At 39.5% G+C, this 17,985-nt stretch overlaps 1 protein-coding gene across 8 annotated transcripts in view; it reads right to left on the reverse strand.

The window, feature by feature from the left end:
* Positions 1 to 4,590: 4,590 nt before the first annotated feature.
* R3HDM1 (R3H domain containing 1) overlaps positions 4,591 to 17,985 on the reverse strand; it is a 79,692-nt gene continuing 66,297 nt past the window's right edge. For 2 of the 8 annotated variants that reach the window (XM_050976892.1, XM_050976891.1), the window contains 9 exons: positions 17,004 to 17,158; positions 16,305 to 16,453; positions 14,121 to 14,224; positions 13,346 to 13,510; positions 10,235 to 10,404; positions 9,875 to 10,025; positions 8,539 to 8,618; positions 7,683 to 7,767; positions 4,600 to 6,679 (listed from right to left, as the gene is read on the reverse strand). In XM_050976892.1, the coding sequence (XP_050832849.1) occupies positions 6,318 to 6,679; positions 7,683 to 7,767; positions 8,539 to 8,618; positions 9,875 to 10,025; positions 10,235 to 10,404; positions 13,346 to 13,510; positions 14,121 to 14,224; positions 16,305 to 16,453; positions 17,004 to 17,158 (1,421 nt within the window). In that variant the 3' untranslated portion in view covers positions 4,600 to 6,317. Of the gene's footprint in view, positions 6,680 to 7,682; positions 7,768 to 8,538; positions 8,619 to 9,874; positions 10,026 to 10,234; positions 10,405 to 13,345; positions 13,511 to 14,120; positions 14,225 to 16,304; positions 16,454 to 17,003; positions 17,159 to 17,985 lie in introns of all 8 variants that reach the window. The other 6 variants (XM_050976894.1, XM_050976893.1, XM_050976887.1 and 3 more) reach the window with 6 other exon arrangements.

Raw genomic sequence — 17,985 nt, forward strand, 5'->3', positions numbered from 1 at the left:
GTATGTCCTTTCTTTATGATACAAAACCGATTTAAGGGCAATGCCAAAGATTGGATAGTATCAAACTGAATTTGTTTTTGGAGATGAACAAAAAACCATCTCTGTTACACAACTGCATGTGTAGCATGGGAGGAAGAGGTTAGGTTGTAAGGTGTATCAATTCTCTAATAAATTTGGATACATTGCACTGATTCTCTTGGCATTTCCAGCAACTGTAGTTTGCTTTTACTGCATCTGATTTGGAACCCTAAGTTGGAAGCCAAATTTCACAAGACAGGCGAGTAAAATGTTGAACACTATGTGTTTTGAAAATTGTTTTGCAAGTATGATTTTGAAACTCTTTGATAAACACTTGAAGCAAGGAAGCAAAAAATGGGCTTACTATTGACTGGACATGTCATTTATGTGAAGGTGTACAATCTATTACATCCTCAGGAACTATTTATATTCCATTCTCTAATAACTACTGTAAGTGGAAGTCTCCAACTCTAAGGTCACTGACTTGTTGGATATGCCTTTGATGTTCATCTGAGAGTCTTTAGCACAGGTGTGTCTGGAAACAACAGAGGTCTGCAGTTTGTAGGCCTAGAAAAAGACAGGATAACTAACTAGTAAGTAGAAAATTTTATTGAGAAAAAAGAATTTGACAGCTGGAGCATTACCTGGGATTCTGTTCCATGAATTGGGATGTCTTGTGTGCTTTCAGTTATTGGCACGGAAAACAATGCAAGGAAGTAACTTGCATTCTAAAAGAATAATTTTTTCTCCCCAAAACCAAAACACATCAATCTGGATCAGAATGGAAAGTTATCTTTATTGGGAATTCCTATTTTAAATTGCACTGTTGCTTCACCCTAAATCAGCAGTTAATTAACAAAGTTATCAGTTTAAGCCAAGTAAAAAGTCAGAAAATTTGAGCAACTGTGGGGTCAAGGTCTGGTGTATTTCCCAGATTGTATAAATCAGTGTGGTAGACTATCAGGGCACACTTAATAATGATGTTTCTTATTAACTACATTGGAAAACCAAAGAAGGGCACAGCTAATTAACCCTACAACTAGGGCAAATTTAGGATATGAGAAAAAAGAATGCCAGCGTCTCCCTCTCAGACTCAAACTGAGGCCACTGTAATTGAAGTATCATGTGCAATATTGCTTGTAAATATTCTTTTTAAACTGCCAAATAATTTTGGGAGATCAAGTATAACAGATCCCTTGGTGTTGGAGTCAGTCCATGCCCAGCCAGTGTCGAGCGTGCCTTCAACCTCTGCTCACCTGGGTCTGAAACATTCTACTGCTGTCAGCACCGTGGATCATCATCAATCCCCAGCTAATTCAGATTCCCACTTAACTGGGACACAGGAGCTGAATTAGGAATAAACCTCACTGTTAAGCATTATCCACAGCATTATCCACAGAGTTTATTTTTGTAACTTATTCCAGTTTTAAAAGCATACAGCTGCCAGTGACACACAGGTTGTCCTCTACAGCTCTTTGGTTTACAGCACCAGGCTCATCTGACATTCGGGTTTCTCTTCCCAAGTGCAGGCACAGTCCATTACAGCTGCAAGCATCCCCTATAATGACTCAGTGCATGAGCTTTACCAGTGAGACTGGAAAAGGAAAAAAATAGCAGCAGACACTGAAGTGTATGTGTCCTGGACCAAATTTTAATGCTTAATCAGGTCTTCAGCAAGTTCCACTTTCAACCCAACAGATTTTGACAGGCATCGTGGAACATCACATAGTTGTAAGGAGGATAAAAACCAAACCTTGCAGTGAGGCTGCTGAACTGAGTCAAGGCCAAACCCTGGCCCTGCGAGCCTGAGGACACAAGGCAGACACTGAAGTAAGACGAGGCTCATACATGTCGTGGTAAGAATATAATTGCACACATTTTCAAGTAATCAAAGAGGCAGCCTAATTTACACTGAAGGTTTTGGATGTGGGTGGAGACTTTGCTCTTAGGTTCCAGAATAAGATAACTTACAGGGACTTAATTTTCAGACTGTTCTGGAAATCAGGCCCTTTTAAGAGTTCTACACCCAAGAAATGAAGCTTCCAAGATGAAGTCACATTAACATTGTGCACTTAAATTTTATACTTACATCAAAAGCCAAAATACCCAAAATGTTTTAAATGTGAATAGGGCATAGAGAAGACCTTCATGAAAAGACCTTCATCAACCTTCATGAAAACCAGCCTGTAGAAACATTGAAGGCATTGAAATAATCTCTTTAATAGTTAGAAATATATAAAAATTCTAGCTACAATAATTTTTCATGACCTGTAACTGTTTTGGTCAGTTTTCTCCAAAGCTTCATCTAAACATTCTTTGCTTCAGGGCTGAATACAGGAACTTGAAGCCTGCATCAATTTTATGTAAAAAAAATATATCATGGAGCTAAATAGTATTTATAGAAAGTTGTAATTTTGACTCCCAGACATCCAAGCTAGTACAAGGTTAACTCAAAACAACAGACAAGTCAAGTGTGAAGCTTTAAGGCACAAATGAGTGTCATAGGATGAGAATACAACTATTCATTCCTTGAGAGGGAACTAGCTTCCAAGAAGATAGGAAATAGGTAAAACCTTCTCCCTGTGAAAGGCATGTTGTGTACCCAGGTACCTTATTGGATTCATGGAGCTACACAGTTCTTCTGGTGCTTTGATAAAACCCCATCTGCAAACAGCTGCCCTGTACCACCCGGATCTTCAATCATCACATGTCCTACAAAAGGGTTGGGGGTGGTTGCAGGTGGAGACAGCCAAGCTCTACAGCCTGTGTACACCACAGCACATGGTTTCTATCTTCATAGATATTCTGCTCCTTTTCATGTCATTTTTCAAAGTGTATGTGAGTGAAAGGAAAACATTTCATATTAGAACAGGTGACATTTGCTCAGGGAGGAATGTCAGGGAAGATGCAAGATACTTGTTCCCTATCAACCCTGCCTTACCAAAATATAGCAGCCACAGCCTGGCTGGCACATGCAGGCTGTGAGGATGTTTTAGGGTGTGCTGGAATGAGCCACCCAATTCCAGCATCAGGTCCATGTGGTTTGGGGAGCCCTCAAAGTATGGGGCTTAAAGTTGTATACTAACATTTTAATTAGCTTTTTTGACTGTAATATCAGACATTATATGAAATGTTCACAGTTCAGGGAGGAATTTTACACTATAAGTGTGTTAATTAAAAATTAAAATCAAGAAAGAGTAGCTTTTAGTGGAGTAGGTAAGAGCTGCATTTGTTCAATTTTTCTGCTTATTCTTCCAATGCTTTTCCCTAAAGTTGACATGCTCTCAATAAGACAAAACATATTCTATTGTTGCAATGGAAGTCCCCACTTAATTCCTTTTGCCACTATTTGCTTTAAAAATAGCTTTAATGGTAAATGAGGGGAAGCTCAAATACACTGGAGTACTAAAAAATTTGTTTGGAACATGAGAATGCGTTTTACATGCATCTATTACATGCATAAAGTGCTTTTATTTGCTTTCAAGACTGTGATCCAAATCTGTGGAACAAATGCAGTTCCAGGGGTTTTGCACATAGTGCCTGAGCTTATGTGGTTTAAGGAACCAAAAGGGGCAGAAGGGTATAAAGGCCAGGAAGCTATAAAGTGTCTTGGTTGGATGAGTTTGAATCCTGTTTGCTAACTAGAGAAAGTATGAAATAGCACAAACCCAGGAATAAACACAACTGTGAAGTGGAAATATTTTAATACTTTGCCCACTGTAGACATCAGAAACCTCTGGCAGTGCCAAAGTCCTGTGAATTGTCCCTCTGGGGCTCATATCAACACATCCAGATAAAACAACGTAACCATCCCTGTTTAACCCAGAGTAAAACATACTCGGAAAGGACGGCAAACCTAACTGGAAAGGGTCAGCTTCTGGAGTAGACTGCAACTGGCTTCTTATATGTTTTAACCTTTTATTCTAGGGCAACTTGCATTCAAGTTTATAACTTCTTTGATAAAAATTAAATATTTTCTGTGCCTCATTCCTAACCAGTGTATCCCTCCCTTCCTGTTGTTTCGGCTGCATTCTCCATGTTTACCTCACATTACCTTTTATTCTCTGTTTATTATGAAATGCAGCAAGCCATGCAATATCCTTGGGAAAGGGTTTGATTTGATACAGATTTAGTGCTGGGGTCTTTCAGAAACAGATGGAAGCTCTCAGCTACTGCCTACCCTTCTTCATCTTGGAAGAATCTTGTTATGCATTGAGTTAATGATGGGAGGCAGCGGCCTTGCTGGGCTGAGACACCTGTCCCTACAGCCCTTTAATCTCTTAGCTACTTTTACAGGATTAAACCATAATCCTAAACTAGCATGGCAATCAGCAAGAGGCAGTGACAGAATGCAGGCAGTTGTCATGCTGTCTGTGCTGTTTAGAGGAGGGGGTAATTGATAAACTGGGGCTTTGGGTGCAGTTAACTGCAGCAGTCCAGCCCAAGGAGCAGCAAGAAATACATCCTCAGTCAAGCACAGTTTGAATGCCAAGTACCATCCTTTTAGAAAAGCAGACTGGAATGAGTAGATTTGTCTTTTATCTGGAGACTTGAAGGTGAACATCCTCCCCTTTGTTTTATGGAGCATCCAAGTTGACCTTTACTAAATACCTGTTGCTTCAGCATTTCACAGAATCCAGTCCCACAAAACTAATTCATTAGGCTACATTATTCCTAGACAAGTCAGTTTTCTAAGTTTTCCTCCAAGTATTTCATCACCGTTTGGGTGTTCAGGGATAGAATAATTTGTATAAACGTTGCAAATTAATGCTGGATTAGGCACCTTAATTCTTCACCTTTACCCCCTGTAAAATGTTTTCAAACAAAAAGTTTACCTTGAGTTTCCTCTTTCAGAAGTCACAAATGAACAAAATGATAGCCTTATGAAGTGACCAAGTAGTTGCTTGTCTAGACAGCAAATCAGTTCCTGAGCTAAAAATAAAAAATCAGGAGCAGTCCATTACAGCATCTGACTATTTTCTCTTTTTTACTTACACAGAGAAACATTTAAATATTATGAAGGGCTGGATAACACAAATGTCAGAGGAGGAACAGCAAGTGTTTTTTTAAGAGGTTCTAATATTTGTGGGTTTTAGTTATTTTCTCACATTTGAAAGGATTCCAGCCATTAATACGAGCTCATCCAAGTTTCAGAAGACTCCTAGAAGCTTAAACAAGTGCACTGAAAAAGTTTGTGTTTGTAAACATTTATTCTTTTGAACTGAAAAAGGCTTGCATCAGCACACATTGTACAGACTTGCAAATTACACAAGTTGAAAAAGTTTTGTTTCATTTATGTGCAATGAATCTTTTAATGTCCAGTGAGCATCTGCAAATGATGAAAACTTAAACTATTAAAAAGGTTTCCAGCACTTACCAAACACAATTATCTTAGCGTGAAAAGGAAGAGAAAGAGACCCATACTGGTGGGAACACAATTAAAGTGCAAACATTTTGTCACTTGTATGAAGATACATAAAGTTTCTTCACACTTTCGTTAAAAAGAAATATTAAAATGTGATTCAGTGAACATTCTTTGTAACCTATTCATAATCCCCTTCTAGTAATTATTAAACTTGCTGGATCAGAAGTAAATTCTTCAAGGGTACAAACTTGTAATTTCTTTTGACATTGTTTGAATATATTGCAAAAGACAAGGACCACCTAAGGAGTTATTTGCTAAAATGATACTCTTATTTTCTTAAGAAAAACAGAAAAAGAAGAAAAAGAAAAAAAAGAGGGAAACAAAGAGGAAAAAAAAAGAAAAAAAAAAGAAAAAACACACAAGGGGCAAAGAACAGGTTAACTTGAAGATCTTGGGTAGTTTGCTAGAAAATGAATATAATTCCTTGAGAATGGTTCTCTTTTCCCCTCCACCAATCCTCAGGTTCCTGCCTTGGAATGGACTGCTGTGTGCTGGCTGTGAAAAGGGATTATAAAATACAAATCTGCATATGGATTTTTATGAACATCTGCTGTACAATAGAACTTTGGATCTGATACAAGATTTCAAAAATATAAAACAAAACTACTATAAAAGTAGGGGGCATTTCAGCAGCATTCCTTACGGAAAGCCGCCTGTCGCAAAGATGATTCCTTGCTATTGTCTGGGAGTAACTCTGTAAATTTTTTTCTTCATCTTGCTGGATTCACTGGGTTATTTATTCTTCAATGGCAAATGTCATGTGACAAAACATCCCAGGAGTCTCTATGAAGAGAACAGAAACCCCATGACATCAAACCAATCGAGGAGGGAGGACGTGGAAGTAGTAAAGGCCGAGTGTCCAGCGGTGCGACTGCTACTGCGAGCTGGCCCTCTCCAGGACGTGGAAGTCGTAGTGCTTCTTGCTGGTTCTCAGGCGGAACTTGCTCACCGCGCCGCTGCTCTGTCTCTTGAGCGCGCTCTGCGCGGCCGCCATGCTGGGGAAGGTGGCCAGGACCGTGTAGGTGGAGGCCAAGTCCCCGGCGCGCGCGGGCTCCGGGCCCCCGCCGCCGTCCCCGCAGAACCGCCGCTGCTGCTGCTGCTGCTGCTGCAGGCACTGGGAATCCCTCAGCCACCGGATCTTGGCACCCACTTTCAACAGTTCTCCAAAGAGTTTCTCTGCTTCCATACGAGTTATGCCTTCTGGCAGCTCAGTAATTTCTAGAACTTTCCCCACAACTGAAAGAAGAGAAACAATGAATCTAAATCGGTTATTGCACTTACTGATACAACATCCTAAATGAAAAATTACTTATTTCATGTTTGTATCTCCAGTTGGCTGATACCAAATTCACAGCATTTGCCTTCCTGATATTCTAGAGAGCTTTTGGTCTCACATTTAGCACTGCCTATAACGACAATCTGCTTACTTGTACAAGTGTGTAAATAGAAAAAGAGGGTTCTCAGAACAAAGAGGGGAAAATAATAAAATCATCAACAACTCATTTTGCAGCAGGTTTCAGAACTCACTCTCATCTCACTGGCCTTGTCTGGTAACGCTTCACACGTCACCATGCCAAAAAAACTAGTCTGTTTTACCTCAAAAAAAAAATCCTTTCCATTTAATTGTTAGAAGCACTGATTTTTCTGTAACTTTCTGTGAAGAGTTGACAGCAGGGGGCAGTAATTCTCTAGAGGTATTAATTAAGATAGATGCCACCAGATTTTATTTAATTTTCATCATAAAAGATGACATCTTTACCAATTCCAATGAGCTAATCTATAAATCAGTCTCCTAGTATGTCTCCCACATCCATGTGCTTAAATATACTAGAATGGGAAAAACTAAAACCAAAACAAACCAAACAGCACAACTAATTTGTGGTTTTTGTCTGGTTTCACTTGTTAGGCCAGTAAAAGGAAGCAGAGGTGTGTATAGTTAATATTTAATGTAACAATATCACAGAACTTAGGCCCAGTAAACTGACTTACTTACTCTTTCTTTTAGTACTCTCCTATCCTGAACTTCTCTGGTCTTTTCTCCAGCCTTCAAAACTACACTTTTCCCATTTAACTTCCCTTTTCCCCTCTCTCCATCCTTATGTTTCCAGTGTTTGCCATGTCCATTTCTGTCCGGTTTCTCTTCGCTCTGGCCCTTCTCACCTGTGCTTTTCTTGTACATTCCCAGCCCATCACCATAATTCATTTTTCTGGAGGACTGTGTCAGTCAGCAATTCCATACCTGGTTCTCCTGCACCAAGATCTGCTGAAGCAGCCTTCTTTGCTGGTTTCTTTCCCCTGTTTCCATGTCTGTTTCCAGGCTGACACTGGAAAGATTGACATAAAGAGGGTACTTCAATGACAATCCACCAGGTACCTTGAACTTTCTAGTCAGCTCAGTGACAAGCAGTGCAGAGCAATATCTGGAAAATAACCTGCACTACCACGGGACAGAGAAGATCTTCACATGCAATTTTAGTTACTGAGTTTGATAATCCTACAGCCAGGCACATTGAGTTCTTCACTACAGAAGAAAGGGAGGCAATGATGGGGAGAAAAAAAAAAACACCTTAAATCATCCTGGAAGAACATGCCCCTGCCCCAGCCATCACATTCTCTAGCTGGCATTGGGTGGAACTGAGAAAGGTAGAGGCAGGGGGGGTCTGTGTGTCCCAAAAATTAAATAGAGGCAAATACTTTTCAACTTTGCTAACACCAATATTTTGGGTTTGTTTTTCTTAAAAGGAACAAACCCACTCTGTTTAAAAATTACCACATGTATTTTTTTTTTTTTTTAGAAATGGTTACTTGAATAAAGGAAAATAGTTTTAGCAAAGGGTCCCCTTTAGATTTTTGAATTAGCTAGTGAATTACTTAAAACCCAAAGCCATAGTTCAGATAAATGTTTCTCACTTTTTAATACAACAAACAAGAACAATGGGGAGTAATGACATGGAATAAAACTTTGGCAAAGCAAGCACCTTCCACTCAATTACTCTCCAAGTGCAGTAACACATTCCCCTATTCTAGGTGGTTGTAATGGTAGTCTAGAATTGTTTTTATTTTCATTGCTTCATGAGATTGTTCTCTTTTAATACCTGTTGGTTTGTTACTTGTCCACGTAACAAAGATGGATTGTATTGCAGGGGTTGGCCAAGCAATGGGTATCTGGCATCTCCTTAAAGAAAAAGGTAATTAGAAGGGTTTTTCTGTTACAGGAAAATGTCCTCCAAGTCCCTCTCACACTGAAAATGTTACACAGAAGAGAAAGCAGAACTGCTGTGCACAAAACTGAGTGTCTGGCTGGGCTAACAAACTCAGAGCTGTCCTGACTCAATCAGTATCAACCATGTCCTGATCCCAAGGTGAAAAGGTACAAACTTGCTGGTATTTAGGGATTACACTCAAAGTTTTTATTCACTGCAGTCTTAGATAAGTCCTTTCATTTCAAAATGAGTTTAATAAGTCTAAAGCTCCTCTCAGCATGCTAATTTAGTCATTTCATGGTTATAGCCCTGATTAGAGCCAGGTCCATTTCATACTCCTATTTGTTGCAAGGATGCGCAAAGACATTGCACTAGAAGTTTTCAGTAATCACAGCAGATTAAGGGAGTTAAGAGGTGTGCTTCAAACAGCCCACCTGGAATTTTTACAACACCAGAATACAAAGCAATGACAAAGATTATGCAACAAATAAGACAAAGACAAGAAAATAAGGTTCTCTTTATCAATAAGAGAGACACACAGAATTTTCTGTAAGTTTTGCTTTAAAGTAAATCTTTCTGTAAAACAGACCTGTTCATTTTGAGTTTGGGAATTTTAGCAGGACACTTTTGCTCACTGAAAAAAGGGGTTTATATCATTGTATTATCAACTATCCCAACTCAGTGAAAACTCCCAATTTTCTGTTGACATGGCAGCAGAAGATTGAAATTCCTCTACAAGGATATTTTTTTTTTGTGTCCTTGGGTAGGTCCTATCTGAAATCCTAACTGAGGTACAGTCCTGGCTAAAGGCTTCATCCTATCATGCTTGTTGTTCTCCAGAGGAATGAAAAATACATGCTTAGGCAGTGGTGCAATTCAGTGCATTATCAACTCATGATTTCTGGTTAAGACTTGAAGCTAAATTCTAGCAAACATTTTATAAATATTTTCAATGCTGAAATGGGAAATGCCACAATATGAGAAAGCCAGTGTGCTAGAGAAACACATTAATGAGGAGTTGAGAAGCCTTTGAAGATATGGGGGACAGTATCAGTGCAGAGTGATAAGGTGAATTTTTAAATGATGTTTAAGTGAATAATTTTGGTGATTCTGCTTCAACAGCAAATACTACTACAGTGAGCCACAACTCATCAGAAAATCCTCATATAACTTGTGTTTTCAAACATTCAAATAGAAATCACACACACACATTTTAGTTAAAATATACCTTGTCCAGGGACAAAAGGTCTAGAAAACTGGGACACGATAGAAAGAGGTGTCAGTGTGGGACGGATGTTCTTCATGTTTGACAGCTGGGCTGGTGCTGGTGATTGGGCCGGTGAGGTGGCAGGGCTGCCCAGTTGAGGACTATGCTGCAGCTGGAATAAACAACACTTTAGTGTTTCAAAAAGCACTACTTGAACAAGCTGAACAGCACCCACAGCCTTCAAAGATTTCAAAAAGTTAAAATAGTTCGATTAAGTATAATCAGAGCAAGATTTTTATTCCCCAAAAAAGAACATTTAAAAAAAGGCAGAATTGATGCATATTTCAAATCATGCTGGAGAAGCAAAGCAGCACCTCCTACCTGAGCAGCACCGTCTAAAGTGCTGAGTTCCGTGGCCTTGTGCCCGCGGGGGTGCTCACAGTAGTACTTGCCGGCTTTCCTCTGCGGCGGTGACGGGTTCCGCGGCGCGGCGCTGCCGGGCACGTTGAGCTGCATCATCACCACCCCCCCGGCGGGCGGCGGCGCTACGGCTGCAACACAGGGAGGGAGCCACGGGCACCGTCAGCACGGCCCGCACAGCGCCACCGGGAAGGCGCCGGGAAAAGGCGGAATGACATACGGACCCTGTTTGGCTAAAGGAGCTGCTGATTCTAGAAAACTGGAGCAGTATCTTCTGTACAATTACATTTCCACTCTCACCTACACCTGCATAGCTAACTTAGAGAGGGCTTCCCAGAAAAAGAGATAGTGGAGCCACTGAAACTCACTGCTGAGAATATTTTTGAAAGAAATCACTCTATTTATTAGTAGTTGACAGTATTCAACATTCACTGCAGTTTCTATCACTGCACTGTGTTGCAGAACGTAATATTAAGTGAAAATATGCTTCATTGAAAGATAGAAGTTTATAGCTTTACATAGTGTACAGCAGTGCAGACTCAAAATGTTTTCTCTGGTACAATGGCATATGTCAGAAAGTCCTGGGATCAGCCTTTAGTCTAGGCAGGCTTACCCTCACTTACAAGTTCTCCCTGGAATGCTTTTCTGGGCAGATACTGCAAACTGATCCCCCACACCTTGTCCCACTTGGGTCCTGTGGTAGCCACAAAAACTCCAGAGCCAGGGAAGAACACCTCAACATTCAGCACTGTTGCACAGGGTTTCACACCAGGAGCTGTAAGGAGAGGCTGCCCAAGAGACAAACCATCTCCCCCCTCTGCCCCAAGTAATTTATATAATGCCCTTTTTATGTGTAAATGGTTGGTTGCAATTTCCGTCTCTGCTCTACCCACTTTTTACAACATATCTCAGAAGCCATGATTAAAACACACACTTTAAACATCATTTAATCATCCAGAAAGCAGGATTCTGCAGTCTTCTAAATTTACTGCAACGTCATAGGATCAAGATACAGATTATAAAATGCATTCATCTGGTGTTTTTTATAATGGGCTACTGTTTTCACTACCTCTGGGCTCCACAAAAAGGAAGACTTCTTCAAAAACCAAACCAAACAATGCAGAATAAGAAACACATAACATTAAAACTACACTAGCTTTTGTATATTGTATTTAGAAATATTTATTAAAAGGCTAACTGAATTAACAATGTTTTCACATCTGTACTTTCTTTTTAATGGCAAGAAGTTTTACCCAGGTGTTACAGATTGCAATTGAAGCATCAGGTCAGCTTTAGATATAAATTAAGGAGTCCCTGCAAGAGCCACATTGTGAATATTTCCATTTTGTTGCACAGCAGAATAAAATACAACTGTGTTTATAACTGCTACATAATCAGAATAACAAAGTTTTCCACTGGTAAAGCCATAAACTTTTCTAGTCCCTATAAGTAAACCTGAGATATACCAAACACCTATATACACACTACGTCTAGCACACAAAAATGGGTTTCATTTTAATATTGTATGCATATATTTATATATTTTATAAATTATAATAATTTATGGCTTACTGGTTTATATACAGTATTTCACTCTAACACTCCAGCATACTCTTTCTAACTTATCTCTGGTCTGTGAGAACGAACACCCAACAAAAACATGTTTGTCTTTCAGAAACATCTATAGTACCATCTCTAAAAGAGTGTCAATCTAAAATGCAATTTAAACTGCAAAACAAAACTTTATGCATTCAGAAAATCATGTTTTTTCTTTTGGTTCTAATTCCCCAGCATTTCAGGCAATGAAAATAAATGGAATTTTTTTCCTAGCCAAGTATACTGACACAATGAAGTGTCACACAGTGCATAAGTCCGTTTGCAGACACTTTATGACCTGTCAAATCCCATGAGAAGGGAAACCCAGAAATCCTCCAAAGCCTCCCCAGCTTTACAGTCTGGTCCCCTGTAACACAACTCTGCTGCTTGTCTGTGGACCTGCTCATTGGCCCTACCTCAGAGGCCTTCATTCAGCATCTCAATGTCTTCACTTGCTGAAAAGCACAAGTTTTGATTTATTCCCCAGAATTTGTTCCCCCATAGAGGGCTTCCTCCTTCCTGAAACTCCCTGAACTTCCAGTTTACAGGTTTGAACCAAGCCATCAAAACTGCACAAAACCAGCACTTCCAGGATAGGAGGGCAGAAAAACAAACTAGCGCAAGGCTCCCTTTAGACATTCTGAAACGACAATCTTCCAGAATTAAAGCCAAACAAACTTGAAGCAAAATGGAAACCAAGCCAAGCCTGCCCATGAACTGCTGATCCAGCTATCTTGACACTTAACTGCATGTTATCTGTTTACTAATAAACAGGTTCAAAAAACACTGTAAAGATAAATGTAAAAAACACCATATCTGTAGCAGAATCTAGGTCATTGATCCGGAGTTGTTTAATCTAGTGCTTGCTTGCAAAATACTGAGATGGCAGAATTTGAGATTATCCCTTTTTTACCAAGCAAGCCTCTAATGTGTCAAATTCCCTAATAGTAAATAAAGACCGTGCCACTGTGGTCACAGGGTTGTTCTGTAATCTCTTGTTTGGCAACCCTAGTGCTCTTATTTTCCTGACCAGTTCATAATCAATTTTATGGTTGGACCTTCAGAGTTTTAAGTGTTTGGATATTGACATTTATAAAGGTTTCAGGGATTGACAAGATCAATGTCAGCACTGCTTTCAAACACATTGAGGCTTCTGTTTACACACCTTCTAAAAAGGACCCAAGTATTTTGTAGATCAAAACCTTCTGAACCTGACTTAAATGTTTCTGCTGAGTAACATTTACCTGCTGAGGGCAGCCTCCAGGTTGCCCCATGAGCCACTGTTTCACTTTAAATCCAATTAATCATTTTAAAAGGTACAGTAATAGCAGTACAGATGAAGAATTAAAAAAAAAAAAAAAATCAGAGATGGTACTCAAGTTGCAGTTGTTCTAGCAGTTAGCCATGAAACCAATCTGCAAATTCACAGCATGTTCTGGACAGAATGGCTTAGATGAAAATCCCAATAAAATATACCTTTTTTTGGCTGCATGATGGAAAGACCAGTGGGTGAGCTTTTACATGATGAGGGTGGAGACACTATGCTGTAGTGCACAATGGAAGCAGCCTGTGGCTTTGACTTGGATGAAGGTGGCAATAATGTAGGAGGTGATGGCTTCTGACTTGAATGGTTGCTATAAACTATGAAAGTAAAAGCAGTAAATAAGGCTGCCATAGAAACAAAACACCCCACACAGCTTTGAAGTTCTTTCAGCTTTCCAGCAGGTCAAAAAGCTACCCCACAATGCACAGTTTTCAAACTCTTCTCAAGACCACCTAAGAAAATCACAGCTCCAACTCTGTTAACTGAAATCTAGAATGGTTCTTGAGTAGAAGAGCTAAGTATGCTGCTTCCAAAATGTACCTCACTCCTTCTGTCAAACAGAGACCCAAATCTCAAAGTTTTCAGACCCATCTGGCTATTCAGAGAAGGATGGAAGTGATTCTGCTGCCAGTGTATGGTTCCCATGTCTGGCTTAACTCACCTGTAGACATGCAAGGTATTATGATGTATGGTATTGGATTTTAAGAAAGTAACTTGAGGCATTTCAAAGATAAAAAACCCTGAGATTTCAAATTAATCTGCATATGGATTAAAAATGGAAAATAAATTCAAAAATGGAACAAAAGAGGAAAGAGAATACAGCAGTTAATTCTAAATCAAACCCTTAATAGCAAATATCCTATCACCCAGCATAATAATAGCTACACATTTTTTAAGCTTATCAAAAAAAAACTTTGTTCTCCCAACCTGCACACTGCTGTCCTTGAAGCTGCTGTGAGTTGCATGGTGATGATGTTCTAGGAAACTGTATCTGCTCTGATCCAGGAGGCTGCAAATATCCTACAGATGAACTGTAATAACAAAAAAAGAACATGACTGACGGCATTTATGCTGCACTTATTTAATCACGACTTCTGCATCTGCTGTGTACATGTAGTGCAAAAATCACTGAGCTTTTGTTAATTTTAAACCAGTAATATTCCCACCTACCCCGAATTCATTCATTCTTCAGAAGACTGAAGCTTCCCACCTCTTCCTTAGCAAAAACACATGCCCTGCCTACACTGAGAAACTATATTAATTCACCTAGTTTGATATTCTATTTTTGTGTCACAGCTCTATATCAGCATAAAGACATGCATCATCATCATCATCAAAAATTTGTTATTATCTTGCTCACTGCAGCAGAATTAGGTCTTGGTTACGAGATCCCCACAGCCCCTGCCAGGAGGATTTGGGATGCAGTCTCTCAGCTGGGGGCTGGCCCTGGGCAGCTGGGGCAGCACAGCAAAGACAGCTCTGCCGCAGGGCCCACTGACATAGCCCAGAGAGGAGATGGCTTTTCCAAAGGAGGGTGGGTGATGGAACTGGACTCCGGGGGATAAATAACCATTCAGCTGTTTACAAAATGTAGGAAAAGGATAACTTTAAAAGTTTATTTATGCCAGATAATCAGGGAAAACCAGATAACAGACATAGTTAGATTCTATTGCTCAGCCAGAATATCAGGTTGGTGGACCATAATCAGATCAGTGCCTATAGAATCCTGTACTAATAGATAGCCATTCTGAGAATAAAACAATTCCTTCAAATTGTGGGGAAAAAAAAAAAAGTATGTTTAATCCTCTTGGACCTACTATTTTTACCTACGTTGTCAAAAGTTTGTTCCATCCTTTGTCCCATAGGTCACTTATATAATTTTAATTTAAAGACTCCCTTCCATTAAAGCAGAAAAACCAAGTGAAAACTAACACAGATGCTTTCACACAGCTTCTGATCTGCCTGCTGATTCTGGTTTTCAGCAGTGACCTGAAGGCTTGACACTCAGCTCCTGCAGAACAGCACTCTGCTTTCCTTGTTCAAGTGCTGCAGCATAACTATTCTGATGAAAGCAAATGCTGTCTTTGGTTGCTAGTTTGCTCTAAATTCCTAATAAATGAGAGGGACATTCTAAATTACACAAAAGATCAAGCAACCAAACTTAATTCAAGAAAAGTCTGGAATTATGCCTACCTGTGACTTCACTAAATCTCAAATATAAAACAGAAAAGGATTAAAAAACCTTCAGATACAAAGAACAGGAATCCAGATTTAAGTAGACGAAACCATGCGGCGATGACACAAATACAACTGAGGTCTGCACTCTGAAAAGGATGAACAAGCTTCAAACGTATTGCTGCTTGTTTAAAAGCTCCCAGGTATTTTTAAATGCTGCACATTTGTAAGTTCAAAAAAACTTGAGAAAGAAAAATTTGTAAGAAGCATGAATCCTAATGAATTCTCCTAGGTACTTGCCTATCTGTTCTCAAATAACTGCTTTGGGGACACAGATGTATATTCAGGGAGGGCTGTACATGCAAACCAATCTGCTGCTACCCAGGTAGGTAAAAAAAGAGAAGATAAAAGGTTATTTATCAAACAAAAGCCAAGTTTCTACACTTGTTTCACACCCAGCTTGGTGCCAGCAGGCCTCATCTACAATACAAAGTAAGCTAAACCTTTTCCATGCAAAGTTCCAAAAAAGAAGTCAGTCTTTTTCTGGGACTCAAATTATTTTTTCCTCTACATGTTATCTTTGTCAAAACCAGTGAATATGGATAGTCATCTTAAATATTACTGCAGAAAGATTGAACTGCTGAGCACAGTGGTGTCTCATGGGTAAGAAATGGAATGCAGAAAATTTAAGAGGTGGAACTGCAGTAAAGTATTGCTGAAAGTGCTATGGAGACAATGTTTTCCAGTCCAACAAGTATGTCACAGTAAAGCAGTACTGCTTGTTTCACTTAACTGCATAAAAGCAAAAAATAAACAGAATGTAAGTCTGCTTTTAAAATAATAGTTTAATATTAATAGTACTAAAACCAGATCCTGTCAGTTCTTACAAAGCCACTAAGCCCTGCTGCTGAGAAATCAAGTATCAGTTAAACTTACCTTAGATTGTTCTGTTGACCTGATGGAATGACACTGTAGTAGACTGGCATTCCTGTGGCGGGCAGTCCTTGGCTGGACTGGCTGGGAATTATAACAGGCTGCTGATATGTCTGCTGGGGCACTGCTTGGGAACCTTGAGGCACCGAAACCTGCAATGGGCCGCACAGAAAGATTTTCTCCTGCAATGTTTCTGCCTCTTGACCATCATCCAGTTGATATAAGAATTTAAAAATAACCCCAGAAACTGAAAGATCTCCTGGAATTCTCTAAAACCAGAATAAGAGTGGTAACAGCAGCTAAAATAACACCATACTAAAAAAAAAAATATCTTTAAATCTTCTTCCTCCCAAATGGAAATGTTGCCTCCAATGGACTCCATGAATTAACAAGCTATTTTCTATACAATAGAAAGTGGGCTGGTGGGAAGGAAACCTTCCAAGCTTTTCTTCCCCACCCTCTGAACCGCAACTGATGCAGCACTTGGCTTTCAACAGCACTAGAACTTGTGTACTTGTGACAAGTTCTTGTTTCTTCTCACTTCAGTTGTGGGTTTGTATCTTTAGCTTCTGTCCCCAGAGTCACCTTTGGCACCTGCTTGCAGCTTTCTACCATTTCTACCATAAAGCAAAGGACTTAAAGAAAACCCCAACACTCAAATCCACAGAAGAGTCATTGGAAAGTTATGAATACAATACCCACCTGATAAGATGGCACTGAGGGATATGGAACAATCACACCTTGAATTTGATTCCCAATGTTGTTGTGTTGGCCACTGACTAGATTTTGATTCTGAGACTGCTGAACTCCAACTAAACCCTGGTAGTTTTGCTGCTGGTTGGGCAAAATCTGGTAACCTGAAATTATATATTTAAATCTTACTTTGAAATAATGAACACATTTTAAGCATAGTTACCTATTCAAAAATACGTGTGTAGCATTTTCCAATGGCTTGTTTAATCTGGCAGCTTCACAACAGTTGAACTTATCATGCATATAAAAAGAAGCCAACATTAAAATTAATAGATTTACTCATTTGGATTCAGCATAAGGTATTATCCGTACTGTTTGCAATGCTGCTCCCACATGCGTGCACTATTCATTTACACTCTGGCTTACATGCATTAACACCTTGATTTGACAGGTGAAAGCTGGAAGCACTTGAACAAAGCATGCTAGACAGGATCAAACCCAATTCATTGTCTGGTATTGTCAACAAGGCCATTCCTGGTACTTCGGTTTGAAAATTCTACATATGCAAAATTCAGCTTGGACCTCAGGTGCCCCAGGGGTCAGAGCATCTTGACTGCAATTTAAAACTAAATCAGACTTCAGAAAAATTTGCATAAGGCCTGTGTGCAAATCCTTTCCAAAGGGGCAATTTCTTCTGAAATCTGTAATGCTAAAACCAACTGGGGACTGAGAAAAATCTTCCAAGTTCAAGCCATGTTGGTACAGAGTGGAAGATGTTTTATATTCAAAGTTATCTTAGGGACACAAAGAAAGATTTTCATATTTACCCCTCTGTAGCGTCTCTAAAACAATTTATTATTGTTTAAACTGGTATCCTCTCCTATCTTTCAAAAATTGCCTAAAAAAACCCACCCTACCCCACCCCAAAACCCAAACCAAAACACCCCAAGCATGAATGCCAAACAGGAAATTTGTGCATTTATAAAGTCCA

Source organism: Serinus canaria, chromosome 7 (genome assembly GCF_022539315.1).
Source record: "Serinus canaria isolate serCan28SL12 chromosome 7, serCan2020, whole genome shotgun sequence".
Classification (NCBI taxonomy): Eukaryota; Metazoa; Chordata; class Aves; order Passeriformes; family Fringillidae; genus Serinus; species Serinus canaria.